The sequence below is a fragment of the Protopterus annectens genome, chromosome 7.part0 (assembly GCF_019279795.1).
Source record: "Protopterus annectens isolate FY-2018-M chromosome 7.part0, PAN1.0, whole genome shotgun sequence".
In the NCBI taxonomy this organism is placed as follows: Eukaryota; Metazoa; Chordata; order Ceratodontiformes; family Protopteridae; genus Protopterus; species Protopterus annectens.
The window spans coordinates 1578818967-1578837841 of NC_056739.1; the positions used below are offsets into that span (position 1 = coordinate 1578818967).

At 40.8% G+C, this 18875-nt stretch overlaps 1 protein-coding gene across 5 annotated transcripts in view; it reads right to left on the reverse strand.

Moving 5' to 3' along the window:
• Positions 1-18875, reverse strand: part of PHF2 (PHD finger protein 2) — a 3400138-nt gene that overhangs the window by 2894275 nt on the left and 486988 nt on the right. For all 5 annotated transcript variants that reach the window (XM_044078128.1, XM_044078127.1, XM_044078125.1 and 2 more), the window contains exon 2: positions 18102-18187. In XM_044078128.1, coding sequence (XP_043934063.1) covers positions 18102-18187 — 86 coding nt within the window. The remainder of the gene's footprint in view (positions 1-18101; positions 18188-18875) is intronic.

Below are 18875 nucleotides of genomic sequence, written 5' to 3' on the forward strand. Positions count from 1 at the left end.
TGTCTACATATTGAGATTCACCACCAAGAGTGGCTTCGGTATCTGTAGTCGGAGTGTGGGCCGAAGAGCCTGCGACCTCGGGCACTGAAGACACCGCCAATGAAGTGTCGTCGGTAGGCAGGGGCTGCGTAGGCGCCTCGCTGAGAACCGGACCACCTGTAGTAGGCTTTGGCGTGGTGTCGGTGGAGGCCGCGGACCGCGTGTGTCGGTCCTTATCTTTGCGTTTTTTAGACAAAACTGGAGTCGGAATATCCGACGACATAATGTAGTTAAATTTTTTACCAAAATAATGCTGGGCGAACTCCGCCCGACGCTTAATGGTGCTTTGCTGAATGTAGCACAAAAACGACAGACTGAGACGTCGTGGTCTAGGCCTAAGCAAGGAATACAGAGGGAATGAAAATCCTTATGCGGTATTTGCTTCCCACAAGAAATACAATTATTAACTTTGTCTGACATCGGTCTGAGGCAAGAAAAGTTTCCCCAACGGGGTACTTAGCTTTAAAGAAGACTTCGGTTGCAAAATTTTCGTAATTTCAGGAGCTGGCCGACCGGCACTTGCGAACTGCTTCTGCTTCGGGCACCGCACGGAAAGAAAGACTGAAGAAAATGGCGTCGGCTGGTTCTTTTATACCCCTGGCGCTCTGACGTCAGGGAAGAAGCAACGACAACCGACGCCGGACCTAGACTTTGGAATTCGGCCGACCGAGGACCTGCCTGACGGCAGGAGAATCCATCTGTTATGACTGCAGCTGTATGCACGATGAACATCTAAGCAGAAACCTCATGGATCCCCACAAATGGCACCTGGATCCACAAGTCTTCAGCATGATAACAAAGAAATGGGGACGCCTGGACATAGATCTATTTGCCTCCCCTCACAACTATCAACTAAAAATATTCTGCACAAGGACTTATCACAGACAAGCATGGAAAGTGGACGACTTATCTTTCAAATGGAAAAACCTATCAGTATATGCCTTTCCCCCACTGCCTCTCATCCCCAAGGTACTCCTAAAGGTCAGACAGGAGAAACTAAAAATTATTCTGATTGCCCCAGACTGGCCCCACCAGTACTGGTATCCAATCTTAAGGAACTTGTCTCAATGCCCAGCCTGGACCTTACCTCAAATACCTCATCTACTGTCCCAACAAAACAATCATATTCTGCACAGCCAACTTAGGACTCTAAACCTGGCAGCATGGCGGATAATGCAGCCATACAAAGCACACCTCTCAGTAAAGCTGTGATGGATGTCATTTTGGAAGCCAGAAGGCCTAGTACTAGAAAATCCTATGCTGTAAAATGGAAGAGATTTTGTGCTTGGAACCAAGCTCAAGGAACTGACACAGCTGTACCAAATATTTCTCAGATTTTGCAATACTTAACTGAGATGCTGGACAAAGGCCTATCTTTTTCATCAATTAAAATTCATGCCTCTGCCATTTAGGCTCATTACAATACAGAGCCACCACTCTTTTCTCGTCCTTTATTAAGGCAGTACCTCAGAGGAGCCAAAAATTTAAGGCCTCCAAGGAGATCACCAATGCCTGCATGGGACCTCAGTTATGTCTTGGAAAAACTCACCCTATCTCCTTTTGAGCCAGCTGCTACTACGGATATAAAGTTTTTATCTTGGAAAACAACTCTGCTCCTAGCAATAACTTCTGCAAGACGAGTGTCAGAGCTACAGGCTTTCATGGCTGTGGAACCTTTTATCATTTTTTATCCAGACAGGGTCTCTCTGAGGACAAACCCTACATTTATGCCTGAGGTGGTGTCTAGTGTAGCCCTTAACCAAACTATTCATTTGCCAACTTTTTATCCAAATCCACAGAACAAGGGGGAGAAAATTCTGCATTCTTTGGATGTACACAGACAACTTAGACTCTATTTGGACAAAACCAAAGTTTTCAGAAAGACAGAACAATTACTAGTGGCATATGCTGCAGGATCACAAGGAAAGGCTATCTCCAAGCAGACTATTTCAAAGTGGATACGTCACTGCATTCGTTTCTGCTACTCTCAGCATGGCAAGCCAGTGCCTAAGGGCATTAGGCTACATTCAACCAGAGCTGCAGACACTTCTGCAGCCTTTCTCAGGGGAGTACCAACCAAAGACATTTTAGAGGCTGCTACTTGGAGTTCAGTGCACACCTTTACAAAGCATTACAATCTGCCACTTTACTCTAAATCCAGAGCAGGCTTTGCCACTGCAGTTCTGCAGGGCCTCATAGCTGCTCCTAATGTTGTTTAGCTCCAGCCCCCCAACCATAGATTTGGGACTCTACCCAAATGTAATGACTGCAACAGTGAAACACGAAGAACATAGTACAGTTGTGTACACTTACCATAAATGTAGATGTTCGAGTGTATTCACTGTTGCAATCCAAGTTACCCACCCGCCATCCCCTTTATTTCTGCTGAAACTTATCTTTACTTCTCTGATCTATACAACCTATGTGGTGTATTTGCTTGTAGATGAAGGTAAAGTTTATTTTGGTGCATGTATGTTTTACATATATATATCTAGCCTACCCTTTTGGGGGCACCTGCCATCTGGGGCAAGAAAAACTGAAGAAAATGGCGTCGGCCGCATCTTTTATACCCCTGACGACCTGACGTCAAGGAAGGGGTGACAGCAACCGACGCAGGACCCAAGACCTTGGAATTCAGGCCGACTGAGGGCAACCTGCCAGCAGGATTACCCAAATGTAGTGACTGCAACAGTGAATACACACGAACATCTACATTTATGGTAAGTGTACACAACTGTACTTTTTGTAATCTACCGGCAAACAAATATTCATATCTCAAAAACTATAAAAGTTACAAAAAATTAAAAATACAATATTTATTCAGCACACACTCTCACAATGGTGGTATCAGCATATCAGCCAGACCTGTACTAAACAGGTAATTTGATAATATGTGAAATAATTACAACTGTGTAAACAACTATTAATATCTCTGTAGACAGAGAAGATTGACTCCAAGTATTGGTGTGACATTTGTTTGTACAGATGTATTCTTCATTTTTCTGCAAAACGGTCTTGTAGGTATTATTCCATTTCTGATATATTTGCATAATTATGAATGGTATACATATTTTCAAATTTAATTGGCAAAAGAAATGTAAATATCTGCAAAGGAGTGCTAAATGGACACCGGCTATCAGTGCAAAGTTTTTCAGCAAGGTGTATTCTTTCATTTGGTACTAAGGAGTACTACATAAACACCTTCTTGTTCAAGTTATAAATATAATTAACATGCAACATATGTACACATATATGTATATACCACTTTTCTGAGGAGCCATTCCTGACCACTAAGGTGACTGAGCATATAAAATGCTGTTCTACAATGCAACTGGGTGAAAAACTCCAGAGATGCTTACTAAACTATAATATTTAAGCACATATGCATACTACATTACTAAAAAAGTCTTAAATATTTTCAGACTGGAAGTAGGCAGACAGCAGATATCAGTGCTGACTTTAGTAGCATTATGCAATCTTTCATTTGGTGCCATGGATTGCCATAGTAACACCCAGGGCTATTGATACGGGAGCATTAGGCCCCTTCCTGAAATAGGCCCAGATGAAAACAGACGAGAATTTTCCGGAAGCTGAATAGTTTTCCTTTGCTATATTAACCTCAAAATAATTCTTAGAATGAAATTTGGAGTCCGACTTTCGGACGCCTATACACAGCGTTACTTATTACACAGCTACTATTATTCTTTGCACTGTGACGTAACTATAAAGTCGTTGTGTTTATTGTTAACCGAAGATTTCAAGTTAATGCTATCAATTTTACGTTAAACAGTTTACTTTGTGATATCTTTTTTACTGTTTCGTGCATGCTTGCTATGGCATCTCAACTCAGTGGATGGGATAAAGCGAAAAAGAAAAGGAAAGAAGCAGCAGAACAAGAAAAGCTTTTGGCAAAAATTCCAAAACTGAGTTCATACTTTGGAGCACGAGCATCTTCGTCTCAATCGTCTGCGTCGGATGCAATTGCGAGTTCAAGTGCTCCTGAAGACCAGGCCAAGCAAGATGAACCTGTGGAGGCAAGAAAGAATAAAGAGAGGAAAGTTCAACAGAGAGAGAAGAGGTGAAAGGAGACCCTATCGCTGAAGCACTAGCGCCAACACTGGAGGCTTTCACCAATGATTTGGGACAGTGGGGTGAAATCGAAGCTCACACTCAAGACTATTGGGCCAAGAAAGGTCCAAAAGACGCATCCGCTCAATGGAGAAAAATCCTGTAGACAATGGTTGTGCTACTTGCCTTCGACAGGGAAGGTGTTCTGGTTTGCATGCAAGTTGTTCGGCGGCAGTGCTGTTCAGGCGATCAAGTTCATTTCTGGCGGTTTTGACAACTGGAGGGCAGGTGAATCCAGAATAAAAATGCATGAAAGCAGCGATGGTCATTGCAAGCCTTTGTTGTCTTGTAGGTATTACTCCATTTCTAATATATTTGCATAATTATGAATGGTATACATATTTTCAAATTTAATTGGCAAAAGAAATGTAAATATCTGCAAAGGAGTGCTAAATGGACACCGGCTATCAGTGCAAAGTTTTTCAGCAAGGTGTATTCTTTCATTTGGTACTAAGGAGTACTACATAAACACCTTCTTGTTCAAGTTATAAATATAATTATTAACATGCAACATATGTACACAAATATGTATATACCACTTTTCTGAGGAGCCATTCCTGACCACTAAGGTGACTGAGCATACGAAATGCTGTTCTACAATGCATCTGTGTGAAAAACTCCAGAGATGCTTACTAAACTATAATATTTGAGCACATATGCATACTACATTACTAAAAACGTCTTAAATATTTTCAGACTAGAAAAGTAGGCAGACAGCAGATATCAGTGCTGACTTTAGTAGCATTATGCAATCTTTCATTTGATGCCATGGATTGCCATAGTAACACCCAGGGCCGGATTAAGGTGGGTGCTATTGATGCTGCAGCATTAGGCCCCTTCCTGAAACAGGCCCATATGAAAACAGATGGGAATTTTCCAGAAGCTGAACAGTTTTCTTTTGCTATATTAACCTCAAAATAATTCTTAGAATGAAATTTGGAGTCCAACTTTCGGACGCCTATACACAGCGTTACTTATTACACAGTTACTATTATTTTTTTCCGCTGTGATGTAACTATAATGTCGTGTTTATTGTTAACCAAAGATTTCAAGTTAATGCTATCAATTTTACATTAAACAGTTTACTTTGTGACATCTTTTGTACTGTTTCGCGCATGCTTGCTATGACGTCTCAACTCAGTGGATGGCATAAAGCGAAAAAGAAAAAGGAAAGAAGAAGCAGAACAAGAAAAGCTTTTGGCGAAAATTCCAAAATTGAGTTCATACTTCGGAGTACGAGCATCTTTGTCTCAATCGTCTGCATCGGATGCAATTGCGAGTTCGAGTGCTCCTGAAGACCAGGCCAAGCAAGATGAACCTGTGGAGTCAAGAGAGAATAAAGAGCGGGAAAGTTCAGCAGAGAGAGAAGAGGTGAAAGGAGACCCTATCGCTGAAGCACTAGTGCCGACGCTGGAGGCTTTCACCAATGATTTGGGACAGTGGGATGAAATCGATGCTCACACTCGAGAATATTGGGCCAAGAAAGGTCCAAAACACTGCCAACACACTGAATCGAAGTTTGAAGAAAGTGCCAGACGATACCCAGGCCAATCGTTCCAATGTCAATGCACAAAGACCTTCTTCGTGCGTACGCATCCGCTCAATGGCGAAAAATCCTGTAGACAATGGTTGTGCTACTCACCTTCGACAGGGAAGGTGTTCTGGTTTGCATGCAAGTTGATCGGCAGCAGTGCTGTTCAAGCGACCAAGTTTGTTTCTGGCAATTTTGACAACTGGAGGGCAGGTGAATCCAGAATAAAAATGCATGAAAGCAGTGATGGTCATTGCAAGGCTATGTTGTCCTTTGCGAGCCGACAGAGGGAGGCCGGTTGTGTTGACTACCTAGCTGCCAAACAGGTCGAGGAAGAGTGGTGTGGGTGTTACCGGTTCCAGATTCTGAAGCGGCTCATCGATGTTCTGATATTCCTAGCTGAGCGTGGTCTTGCTATAAGGGGCACGGATGAGATCACAGGTTCCGCTCATAATGGTAACTACCTTGGCATCATTGAGCTGTTGGCGGAGTATGATACTCTGCTGGCTAGCCATATCAGAAAGTATGCAAACCGCGGGAAAGGTCACATTTCCTATTTATCATCCAAAATTTGCGAGGAACTGGTAAAGCTCATGGGACAAAAGGTGCAGGACACTATTCTGAAAGAAGCCAAGGAGGCGAAGTATTTCTCTGTCTCGACTGACTCAACTCCTGATGTATCACGCCTCGATCAGCTAATAACTGTTATCCAGTACGTTCTGCCGTCAGGCTCAGCTGAACGGTTCCTGACATTCATGCCTATGATGATGAAACACACGGAGAAGCAGATGGCTAGCATGAAAAAGGCTTGGATATTGCTAACTGCAGAGGCCAGTCGTATGACAATGCATCAAACATGTCAGTACAGTACAATGGTGCCCAGGCAATTGTGAAGTGAGAATGTAAATACGCCACTTTTGTTCAATGCTGCAACCACAGCCTAAACCTAGTAGGAGATCAGGCTGTTGAAAGCTGCGGTGGCTGTACCAGGTTTTTCGACTTTGTCAATGGACTGTATGTATTCCTGTCTGACTCAACATATCGTTGGCAGCGACTAAAGAATTGCTGCATGCTGACGCTCAAGGGTTTGCCTGGAACCCGATGGTGTGAACTTGCAGATGCTGTCAAAGTGCTGGTAGAAGGGTGGAAGAGCATTCAGGAAGTCCTAGATGAACTTGCGCAGATAAGGAGCAAAAGGCAGATACAAGAAATCAGGCCAAGGGATTTTCGCACAGGACGGACGAACTTGAGACAGCAGTTATGGCGACTACCTGGAACGATATCCTTGGCCGTCTCAACAGTACGAGCATTAGCCTCCACGATCCTATAGTCAGCCTGAATACGGCAACTGGCTTGATGGCATCACTGGTTGACACGGTTCAGTTTGCATGGGACAGATTTGCCATGTATAATCAGATGGCGACCGAAAAGGTTCAACACGGCGAATGCAAGGCTGAGCAGCATCGAGGCCATAAACGAAAGCAAATTCCTGATGAAGAAGCTGCAAACGAAGCAGACCTCAGCCCAAGGAAAACGTTCAAAACTCATATGTATCTGGTCATGATCGACAGTCTGTTAGCTGAACTGGAAAAGTGGATGAAGGCGTATAACGATATTTGTAAAACATTCGGATTTCTCTCTGAGCTAACGTCATTGAGCACTGAGCAGATCGAGGACAAGGCTAAGAATCTCGTTTCCTCGTATCCAGATGACTTGGAAGACACACTGGTGGCTGAGCTGATACAGTTTGCTGCATTTATGCCCACTCAGAAACCGGTGACTGTGAACGAATCAGCAGCGCTTACCATGTACAAGCTTTTGTCATCACTGAATCTTTCTCAGACATTTCCAAACGTCGAGATTGGGTTGCGCATCTATCTGTGCATAATGGTGTCTAATGACTCCGGTGAGCGGAGCCTCTCAAAGTTGGGAATAGTCAAAGGAGAGCTGCGGTCCTCAATGGGGCAGGAAAGGCTAAGCATGCTGGCGCTTATGAGCATTGAGCATGAGCTGCTCCGCAGCCTTGACTTCACTGACACGATCGAAGAATTCACGCTTGCTGAGGCTCGAAAAACAGCAATATAAGTAAGCAGCACTAGCGCAGTAGTAAGAGTGACAATATGCCTAGGTAGGCTAGGTTAAGTTGATCTGGTTTAGCCTTTTCTGCATTAAGTGCACTTTTCAGACAATTGCTATTGAATGTTGATGTTACATAGCTTGATGTTAATCTCGAGTTGTTACGATAATACGTCGACACGTCGTTATTATTATTCATGTTCAATAAAGGCTGGCTTGTTGTGTCGCAAGCAATTAAGGCTCCTTTTGCGCTGCAGCATCAGGCCCAAGTTGGTCTTAATCCAGCCTTGGTAACACCACCTCATTCACATTAATATCATTATTATCATACAACAAATATGCAAAATATATCTGGTGAATAACCTAGATTTTTTTTTTCCCTGACTTCTGTGGTAACTGGGCAAGTGAAACACTTTTCCACAATGTGTCCTGGTGGACAGTGTTTGAGATATGTACAGAAATATATTTATGCAAGTATGCAAACTGCATTAATAAAAAAGTTTAAATGTCTTTACATTTAGCCAGCAAGACTATATCTCTGGAAGTATAGCAGTGGCTCAACAGCATGGCCAAAAACACATGCAGTACTGAAATAAGAATGCACACTTAAAGTGCAAAGGTCTACTGCACATATACAACAATAGACGCACATGTGATGTAGTAACAGTCACCAAATGTTGCGCTATTGAAGAATTTTGAATGCAAGCAATACAAATACAATAAAGTGCTATAATTATCCAATTAGTTAATCAGGCTGTTCTTTACAAAGCAGTACCATTGTTCATGAAACAGAATTTACAAGGAAATGAGCCTCACGGCCTGTCACAATGGTAATGAACAAAAAACAAGCAATACAGTAGTCCATAAAACATCTAAATACAGTGCACATTTTAAAAAATATATAGACTTTTCCAAAGCAGAAAAGCTGTTTGGTTAATTTGCTGAATACCACAACTAGAAGAGAAAAACATTCATGAAAGATATAGAAAAGACCTAATTTGCATTCCCTCCCTGGATGCAACTTAAACAGCTTCAAATTATCATTCAACAAACCTAAGACAAGTTGCAAGAACTAAGCCTCATAGATAAAAAAAAATTAAAAAAAGCACTATGCACTAAAAGAAAGTAAATCATGTCTCATTAATATTTCTTGGCTGGCTTTGCAAAGACTAGAAATAAACCTGGAAAACCCACAGAAAGGTCTGACCAAAACAGTTAAGAAATGTTTCAACTAGTTTGAAACACAGATTTACATTCTAAGATATGACCTAAATCTCTGACTAATTCAGTCTCACCCATTTTCATAGATAACACATCACTATTTGTAACAATTTATTTAAATGTAAAGTATTTAAACAAGAAGAAAAAAAATGAAAATAAAAAAGGAAGAGAAACATCAGCTCCATCCTTTGAAAATCACACATTACTTTACAACATTTTGTAACATGAGTTCCAGTCACAGCATATGGATTAGTAAAAGGTTTGTGAAACAGCCACAGTGAATTTCAAACCCATATGTGTAATAAACAGGTTTTAAGCTTTGCATGAAGCTCCTTTAAGCTCTTAAATGTATTCAGTGGCCATTATATTATCAGTACGTCCTTTCTGAAAGAAGTAATGAATGTAACAAAAACAAAACATTTGTATATAATCAGAAACATTTCATTCAGTTCACAATCCAAATGAAACACTAAAAAACAATCAGAAACACAGCAAAGAGGAACTGTTGACCACAACCATTGAAAGTCTGATGAAGTCTCCCTACATTCACAGACAAAAGTGCTTACTTTTGTTTTATACATAAAGTTTGTGGTTGTCATCAAATAATAAAAATGTGATTCCATATGTGATAGCCATTCTAATCACTTACTGTGCCATAGTATTACCTGGTGTCTAACGAATTATGCTGCATTTGCCATGCTGTGCCCCCGCCAGTGGTGAAATCAATCCAAAATTCCAATCTGATTCCTGCACCTCTCAAAAAATTGTCATTCTCCGGATTGCCAGCTATTCTTTCAAAAGACTGTCTCTCTTCTCCAGATTGACAAAAAAAAGTAGAGAAATGTGCATGAAAATTTGTGTTTTTTATTACTGCAAGAGCAGGAAGAGGGCGTGCAGGAAGATACAGGGCGGTGGAAAACACATCTGGCAATGCCATTGGCCTCCTCGTGATGAAAGATGTCTGTGTATGCTTACCTTCTTTCTCTGATTCAAAACCAAGTATTCAGAAGTTGTGAGTGATTTTTCTTTTTCTTTCTTTTTTTGTTAGCATTAAAGAGTTAAATATTGATACATAGTGTTAAGATATGTGTCAGGATTGTACTGTGACTGCTAACACAATCACATTAAGAAAAAAGTCTAATCAGACTTCACTGTGTGTCATTGTTACTACAGGCTGAACTGCTTTTAAAAATAGATCATTTTCTTTTCTTTTTTCCCCCAATGGACAGGGTATATATTTTGAGTTTCTAATACAGATTCAAGGAAGTTTGTCACAGTGGCTGTACATCTGTAAATCAAAAGAAACCTGGCTAAAACTGTTTGAAAGATAAAAATGCAGAAAGGTTATAGATGTGGACGGCATAACTACTTAAGATATTGTAGCTCGGAAGGTGTTGCGAGAAATTGTATAATCCACGCAATAGGTGAAAGTGAGTTAGAAATAAGTCATCAGAAACTGATCTACATAGTAAAACAAATAGGGTGTATCAGATTCTGTAACAGAAACTAAGCATGAAGAAGACACTGACACAGAATGAAGCACCTAAGACATACTCTGTTTAATAAAGCAGACTGCAATACCAGGTGTGAAGCTGCTAGTCCATGCCAGTGTGTATGAAAGCAAACTACTATGTTTATAAAATCTTCAAAAACTATACATAGAACCCTTCAAAGTTTGAAGGTTACACAACAGGTTCAAGGTCAGTAAGGACTATCTAGACATCTGTAGCCAGACTGTATACTCCTAAATTTGAGCTTCCGTAGCATGTCAGATTTCGATTTACAGTCATTCAAAGTACCTGAATTCCTTATGTCAATTGGTAATGGCAACCTATCCCAAATTTTGGAAACTCAACTTGGAAATGATGCATTCTTTAAGCTGGCATTGCCAAGCTCTAGCTGTAAATGGCTAAAAATGTTAAATGTAGTAAAATTATGATTTTTGAACTTCAAATATTTGACAAACATTACTCTTGATAGCTCTTACCATACTTAACTACACTTCCCCTGATGATAAGGTAATAAATAAGAGTATAATTTCAAAATTAGCGAATGCATTTTGCAGTTTAACTGTTTTAAACTTATAATCAACCTGGTGTAATAATGCTTAACTTTCTCTAGTTTAGAGCTGTTACCCGTAGAGTAAAGGCAAAAAGAAGCACAATACTTAATATGTGGTTTCATAACAGTATTGCAGAATGGCATCATAACCTCAGTTGATCTGAAAGAGATTGTCCTTGTAATGGTTTTAATAATGTGATTAGGATTTTTTACATACAAACCGAATATTAAACATCAGAAGTAAAATCTCTTCTGAGACCTAAACACCCAAGTCTTTATAATATTTGACAGTAGGGATTACCTTACTGTTCATATCATAAAGATAACCTCTGTGCTTCTTACCAAAATGAATGACAGCATGTCTGCTGATATTAAAACTGATCCAGTGGTTATTAGCTCACCTTACCAAATCATCTAATCATGCCTGAGGAGTCAGAAGCTCTGAAATACTTGTAACTTGTAACGGATAAGCTTTGTGTCATCTGCCAACTTATTACATTGGACATGTGGATGAACTAGTACTGAAGTCATGACTAAATAATGCCCCGACATTTTGGAAATTTTTGCACTTCTAATTATCATATTTTTGGTGAAGGAAGCTCGGAAAAAGGCCAATTAATTTTCCTGTATTACTCACATTTTCTCCAAGAGTGATATCCTGAGATAAAGAACCCAGAAGATTCAGATAAGTTATCTGCATAGTCAGAATGTACATACTGAGTCCACAGAAGAGAGACAGAGAGAATTGTTCATTTTTCCTTTTCTCTTGGCTTCATGAATCACTGAAAGTATGAAAACTTTTGTGCTTTGTAATAGTAACTATAGATAATGTTAGCCTTTCTAAGTGGTCAACCCCTGCTGGTATTCCCCCTTTTACTACTCCAAAGTTTTTAGAAGGAAATTCCTTTGGTAATAAACTTTCAGTCAAATAAAACTGTAGAATTACGTGGAAGAGCTAGAAATGTACAGTTGTGTACGCTTACCATAAATCTAGATGTTCGAGTGTATTCACTGTTGCAGTCATCACACTTGGGTTATCTGCCTGCAGGTAGCCCTCAGTCGGCCCGATTACCAGAGATTTAGTATTTCTGCATCGGTTGCTGTTGCTTCAGTGCTGACGTCAGGTTTTCAGGGCTATAAAAACAGGCAGCCGACACCATTACATCAGTTTTTCTTGCCCCAAATGTCAGGAGCCCCCCAAATAGGGAGCAAAGTTATGGTGGGAAAAACACCACCAGTAAAAAGTAAATACCAATAACCCAGGAAGGGGTGAGTAACAGACATACAGAGGAGAGGGAGACAGAGAGCGAGAGAGACACACACACACAAAGGGGTTGGAGGGTGGGAAACCAGGACTGCAACAGTGAATACACTAGAACATCTATATTTATGGTAAGTGTACACAGCTGTACTATGTTCTTTGACTTTCACTGTTGCAGTCATCACACTTGGGTTGATTCCCAAAGCTGAAGAAAGGGTGGAGGCAGTCAAGAAGAGTTGGGGCTGGCTAGTATGCCCTGCAGGACTGCTGTTGCAAAACCCGCCCTGGACTTGGAAAAGATAGGTAGGTGGTAATGCTTGGTGAAGGTGTGTAGAGAACTCCAGGTAGCAGCTTCCAGAATGTCCCTGGTAGGAACTCCCCTGAGGAATGCTGTAGAGGTAGAAGTTGCCCTAGTGGAATGCGTTCTGACCCCCTGAGGGGTTGGTTTCCCATGGTGTTTGTAGCAGAAATGGATACAGTGTTCTATCCATTTGGAAACTGTTTGTTTTGAAATGGCCTTGCCCTCTGCCCCTGGTGCAAAACTAACTAGTAACTGGTCAGATTTCCTGTAGGCTTTAGTCCTATCCAGGTAGAATCTGAGCTGGCTGTGCACGTCCAAGGAGTGCAGGATCTTTTCCTCTTTATTTTGAGGATTAGAGTAGAAGGTTGGCAAATGGATAGGTTGGTTGACATCCACTTTACAAATGTCTGTGCTGCCACAGCTTTTCCTGACTGCCTGAATCAGGCAATCATCCAAGTACGGGTAAATTTGAATCTTTCTCTGTCTGCAATAGGCAATGGCTGGAGCCAGGAATTTTGTGAAGACTCTGGGAGCAGTGGATAAGCCAAAGGGAAGTGGAGAGAACTGATAATGCATAGATCCTGCCCTGAAACATAGGTATTTTCTGCATGAGTCCCTGATAGGGATGTGCAGATGGGCTTCTTTTAGGTCTAGGGTGGCTAACCAGGCATCTTTGGACAGCACAGGAAGAAGCTGCTGAAGGGTTAGCATTTTGAATTTTGGTACCACCAGGAAGGTGTTTAGAATGGAAAGATCTAGGCTTGGACGCCAAGTGCCCTCTTTTCTGGGACAAAGAAAAAGTCTGGAATAAAACCCTTGACCTATATGTTCTACAGGAACAGGCTGAATTGCCCTTATGGAGAGCAGGGATTGAACTTGGTTCTGTGCCTCTGCCCACTGGTTTGGAGGATGGTCTGGGAACCCATTTGGGGTTGGCAGTGATTGGAAGTAAAATTTGTACCCCTGGGATACAATGTTGAGGTCTTTGGTGATGGAGGTCCATTTTTTTGCATGATGGGCATGTTTTCCTCCTAGGGGCATGTGCAATTGGACAGAGGTGAGGAGTGGAGTTGAGAAGTCATTGTGAATTCTTTCCGTAAGGGAATGGCTTTGCTCTTCCTGTTTTAGAAGTGGAGGCCTTCTATTGCTTAGATCTCTGCATACCCCGAGACTGTAACCTGGGGGGGGGGGTCTGTTTCCCATGGGTCTAGTTTGAGATGGCCTTGAGGGGGCTGGAAAGGCCCAATGTTTCGAGGGGCAATGCCTACTGAATCTTGGATGCTCAATTTGCAAAAAATCTTTGACTGTCTGCATAGACTTAACTTTTTCTTCCATCTTTTTTAGAACCTCTTCTGCTTTGGTGCCAAACAGATTGTCCTTGTCCAAAGGAGTGTCTAGTAATTTTGATTTGGCATAGTCTGCCAAGGTCTGTTCCTTAACCCAAGCATGCCTTCTCAGTACAGAACCAGTGACTGCTGCCCTGCAAGAAGCTTCTAGGGTGTCAAAGCCACATTGCAAGGTATGCTTGCTGACTTGGCTTGCAGAATGCATAATCTCTTGTAATTCTTTATTTTCTGCACAGTCTATAAAGGTAGATAATTTTTGCTTAATAAGTTCCATAATATGCTGCTGGTATTTCAGCATGTGAAACTGGCAATTCAATGCCCTAATGGCGAGAGTTGCAGAGGTGTATACTTTTTTACCCCATCTGTCTAAATCTCAGGAATCCCTGTCCGAAGGGGTGGGATTCTTAGCTGTAGTTGCTTTTATACCTTTAGGCCCCTGGGAAATGACCTCTGGGTCAGCAGTAGGATTTTTGAAAATAAATTTGTGAGAGTCAGAGACTTTATAGTACCTGTCTGGTTTCCCTGGAGCAGGGGGTAAAGTATCAGGAGTTAGACTGGATTCCATAAACACATCATCCACAGAATCCAGAACAGGAGGGATTGCTAAAGGTCTATGTTGAGGTAAATCTAAAAATTCTCTGAGTCTCTTTTTGGACTGAGGATAATCCTGGCATTCCCAGTGGAAATGCTCTCTTAAAGTATGAAGAGTTTCACCAAAAGAAAAATCCTCAGGAGGGGAAGCAGAGGGAATGGATTCCTCTGCATCTGAAACCTCATAAGCAGATAAAGGCATGCCTTCATAATCAGAAACCTCAGAGTCGTCGGACTCTTGGTCAGTTAAAGTTGCCAGGGACAGGTCTCTTTTTCCCTTAGGAGGGGAAGGCTGGCTTCCCCTAATCAGCATAATCAGGTCTTCCGCCATTTTAAGCATTTGATTTTGTGGCAAGGAAGCAAGTGCTTGAGTTTGGGTCATCGTTTTTTAGGCATAGCTCGTACTCTTGGTCTTAGAAACTCAGTAGATTTAGACAGAACTGAAGACGTGAAAGAAGTCACCATTTTGTGTTGAATATCAGTAATGCGAAGGACTTCCTCGGAAGCCGGTGCCTGCACAGCGGTTCCAGACCCATCCAAGGTAGAGACATCTGCAAGTTCCGTAGTCAAAGAAGAGCCTCACGGCATACCGGACTCCGAACAGGTCTCGGTAGCGGCCTGCGAAGCAATAGAAGTGGGCATCAAGGGCTGCAAAAGCGCCTCAGTGAGTACTGGCAAACTGTTGACTAGCTTAACAGAAGCGTCGTTGGCAGTTTTGGACCTGTCCGGTCTGTCTCTGTCTTTATCCTTACGTTTTTTCGGAAGATCGGTAGTCAGATGGCTTACCGAAGCCATTTCGGAATACGGAGATCGAGAGCGAAAGTATTTAGTGACATTAAGGGCCCAACGACGAATACTTCGGGAGTTGAACAGGCACAAAACCGACAGTGAGGTACGTTGTGGTCTGGGCCTAAACAGGTGACGCAGTAAGAATGGAAGTCTCGGTGTAGTATTTACTTTCCACAGGCGAGACAATTTTTAACTTTTTCTGACATTGGTTAGAGCAAGAAAAAAGGATCCCCAACAGGGTACTTAGCTTTAGAAGACTTCAGGATGATTCAATTCGGAAACGAAAACTCAGGTAGCGGCCGATCGACACTCGTGCAAACTGCTTCTGCTTTGGGCTCCTCGGCAAGAAAGACTGATGTAATGACGTCGGCTGTCTGTTTTTATACCCCTGACGACCTGACATCAGCACTGAAGCGACAGCAACCGAAGCAGAAATATTAATTCTCTGGTATTTGGGCTGACTGAGGGCTACCTGCAGGCAGATAACCCAAGTGTGATGAATGCATCAGTGAAACACGAAGAACATCTGGTTTAGGTGTGACAGTAACCTCAGATGGTGTTGCTTCATAAGACATCTCCACAGAAGTACATTATGGATCCTCTACATCTTTCACTGATGTCACAGGACACTCCTTCAGCTTTTTTTGTGGATGCCTTCAAATCTGTGGAAGCCACTTTAGACAATAGGCCTAATTCAACAGAGGTTGCATGTCGCTGCTCATCAGCAAATTTGACTCCTTTCTTTGAACATTTTCAACTTTCTTTTGAACCATTTCCATAATTTCTCTACTTTTAGCTTTCTCTAACAGTTTACAAAAAATACTTTCATGGACTTCTTTTTTAAGTTAAGTATGATTTTAATTTTTTGTGTCTTAATTAATCACTTGCGTACATTCACCATAAATTTCACAATCCTTACAATTAAGTTCAGGGCTGAAACAATCAAGCTTTTGAGCAAAACATGGTAGCCTTTTGATGGTGCTTGCCTACCATAAGCATGCTTGTTTGGCAATGCTGAACCCATAACTTGGTATTTCAATAATTTGCTAAAGAGGACTTCAACTGATGTGAACAAACAAAACTGTGAACATTTTACAAAGACAACTACAGTATCAGTAATTGTCAGGCTATTTTTTTTCAGGCTTGACCGAGAGACTAGCAGCACTCAGAAATGGTAAGAAAAACAGAAAACAATGAATAATAAAGTGAGATTTCTCAGGTAGCCTCAAGTGCTTGACTGATGCAAGATCAGGACCCATGTTAGTTCCTTGTCAGGGAAAACTTGAATAATCTAGCCAGAAAGCACAGTAGGTAGGTAAATTGTGCGTGTATGAAATAACTACAAAAAGGGGAAAAAATATACAGTGGGTGGGTAAGTCACCTTTTTATGAATTATTGATACAATATCCCACCCTGAAGAAGATACGGTGTTACTGCTGCCTATCTGGGAATAAAAATCATACTACACTACAATTCTAACAACTATGTGGCTAAGTCAAATAGGTGACCACTTTATTTTTTATACTTTGCAGACCATTTTAGCTGTAAGTTTTCAATATTACTTTGAGATAAACAACTTATAAGTGCAACTCTTTAAAAAATGTTATCATTCACTTGTACTCATAGCAGTCATATATAATAAAAATATGCAGATTTAGTGAGGATTTCTCTGTGCTGAAGAATGGAAGATCATCTGCAATAAAACCTTATGTAACAAAAGAATATACTATACAATGGAACACAAGAAAAAACATTCTGTGACTGTTTTTTCTAGACAGTTATCATTTGAATACTCTGTTGACTAGAAATATACCACTGTAATGGGACTACTATAAGTGCTCAAATGCTACAAGCTCACAATACGCTTGCTGCCACTTGATCGAAAAAGCAAGTGCTCGAACTCCCAGTAGCCTGATATCCCAAAATTACTTAGCCCTCCCAACACCCAACCCTATAAAACTCTTCAGCTCTACCAAAGCCATAACTCTAACCCTAAAATCTCCACCCAGTCCCTAAGCTGTCTCCTCGCTCCCTTACCCTAAACCACCAACTCCAGTCTCTAAACCTGACTCCCTTCCCTCTCCCTAACCCTAAAACTCTCTTCCCATTCTCTAAGCCTAAACCTCCCCTTGCACTCCCTAAACTTAAATCCCCTTCCTGATCACTGTCCTAATCTACCTTCATACTCTTTCCCCAGCAGCTTGGCTCAACTTGTATTCAAGTGCGAGTGCCAGTGACAGCCTACAAGAGATACAGGATATTCAAGTCTCTGACTTTGATACAGTGATCTCTGAGTGCTTGGGACTCAAGCACTTGTAGTAGAACCAACTATACTGTGTCATTACATAAAACATTAAAACTTAAGACTTAAAGAAAACACTTTTTACTCCCATCAGACACTAACACATTATAGCTGAGTGTTTCTGAAGCACATTTTGTTAATTACAAATATATGAGCACTACCAACACTTAATATGAATGATTTCCTATACTGTCAACTATGGAAATTCTTCAAAGATTCATTTCTTTTCATTTAATAATTGCCATCACTCATATTTACTGATAAACACTTTGTCCTGGAATAATGGTGATGACATCCACTTTACTACTATAATGTCTAAGGACTGAAACTGCAAGATGTAGATTGTCTTAAGCATTTTGATGGGTGTACATCATTTAAAATGCTTGAAACAGATGACTGGAATGAGACCCATAAATTCTAAGCCTCTAATGGCACAACTAAGTTTCTATACTTACAAGTAGATTTCCCATGTGTTTTCTCACAGTTCGGACAATGGTAGATGTCAATGTTTGGTGCCTCATCTTCTTCTACCCCAACACAGCTATGTACAAAATAAAGAAAACTTTCATCAGTAACACAGCACCTGCTTTGTCAAAATCCAGTATACAACACAAGAACTTTTAATTAGCACCTATTGATCCTGTTTCCCATTCTAAAGGGCAATAACCAGTAAATTGCATATCAGCTGCTAAAAAGTTCAGAAAATGACATATTTTCAGAGTATGGACCGGTAACAGTAGTGGCAATCAATATTTTTCTGAACCACACTTATAAGCTATGAAAGAATAATACATTTTTAAACAAAATTTTGCTACAACCTTTCCTCTTTTAACAGGTGAAGTTTTCTCAAGCATAACTGATAACTTTCAGAGTTCCTACAACATCATGCCTCTTAATTCTAAAACAAGTAACTTTAAGACTTTAATCATTTTAAAGAAGAAATAAATTATTTAGACAACAATCAATACAACCTTGGAATTTTTATCTAAACTTGTAAAATCTGCAGTTTGTTACATCATCAAATAACTGCAACTATCAGAGTGTTTACACTTTTTTGTCTGAACTTTAGTGCAGTTGCCAAGAAGCTTCGTGTTTTGTTCTAGAGTCTTTAACAATTGTAAACATAAGAAAATGCATATAGGATATTTGCCAACTGGACAAATATTTTACATTTTTCTTCTTTATTAGTTTTTTTTTTTATTATTATTTCCACTAGTTAACCAGAAAGT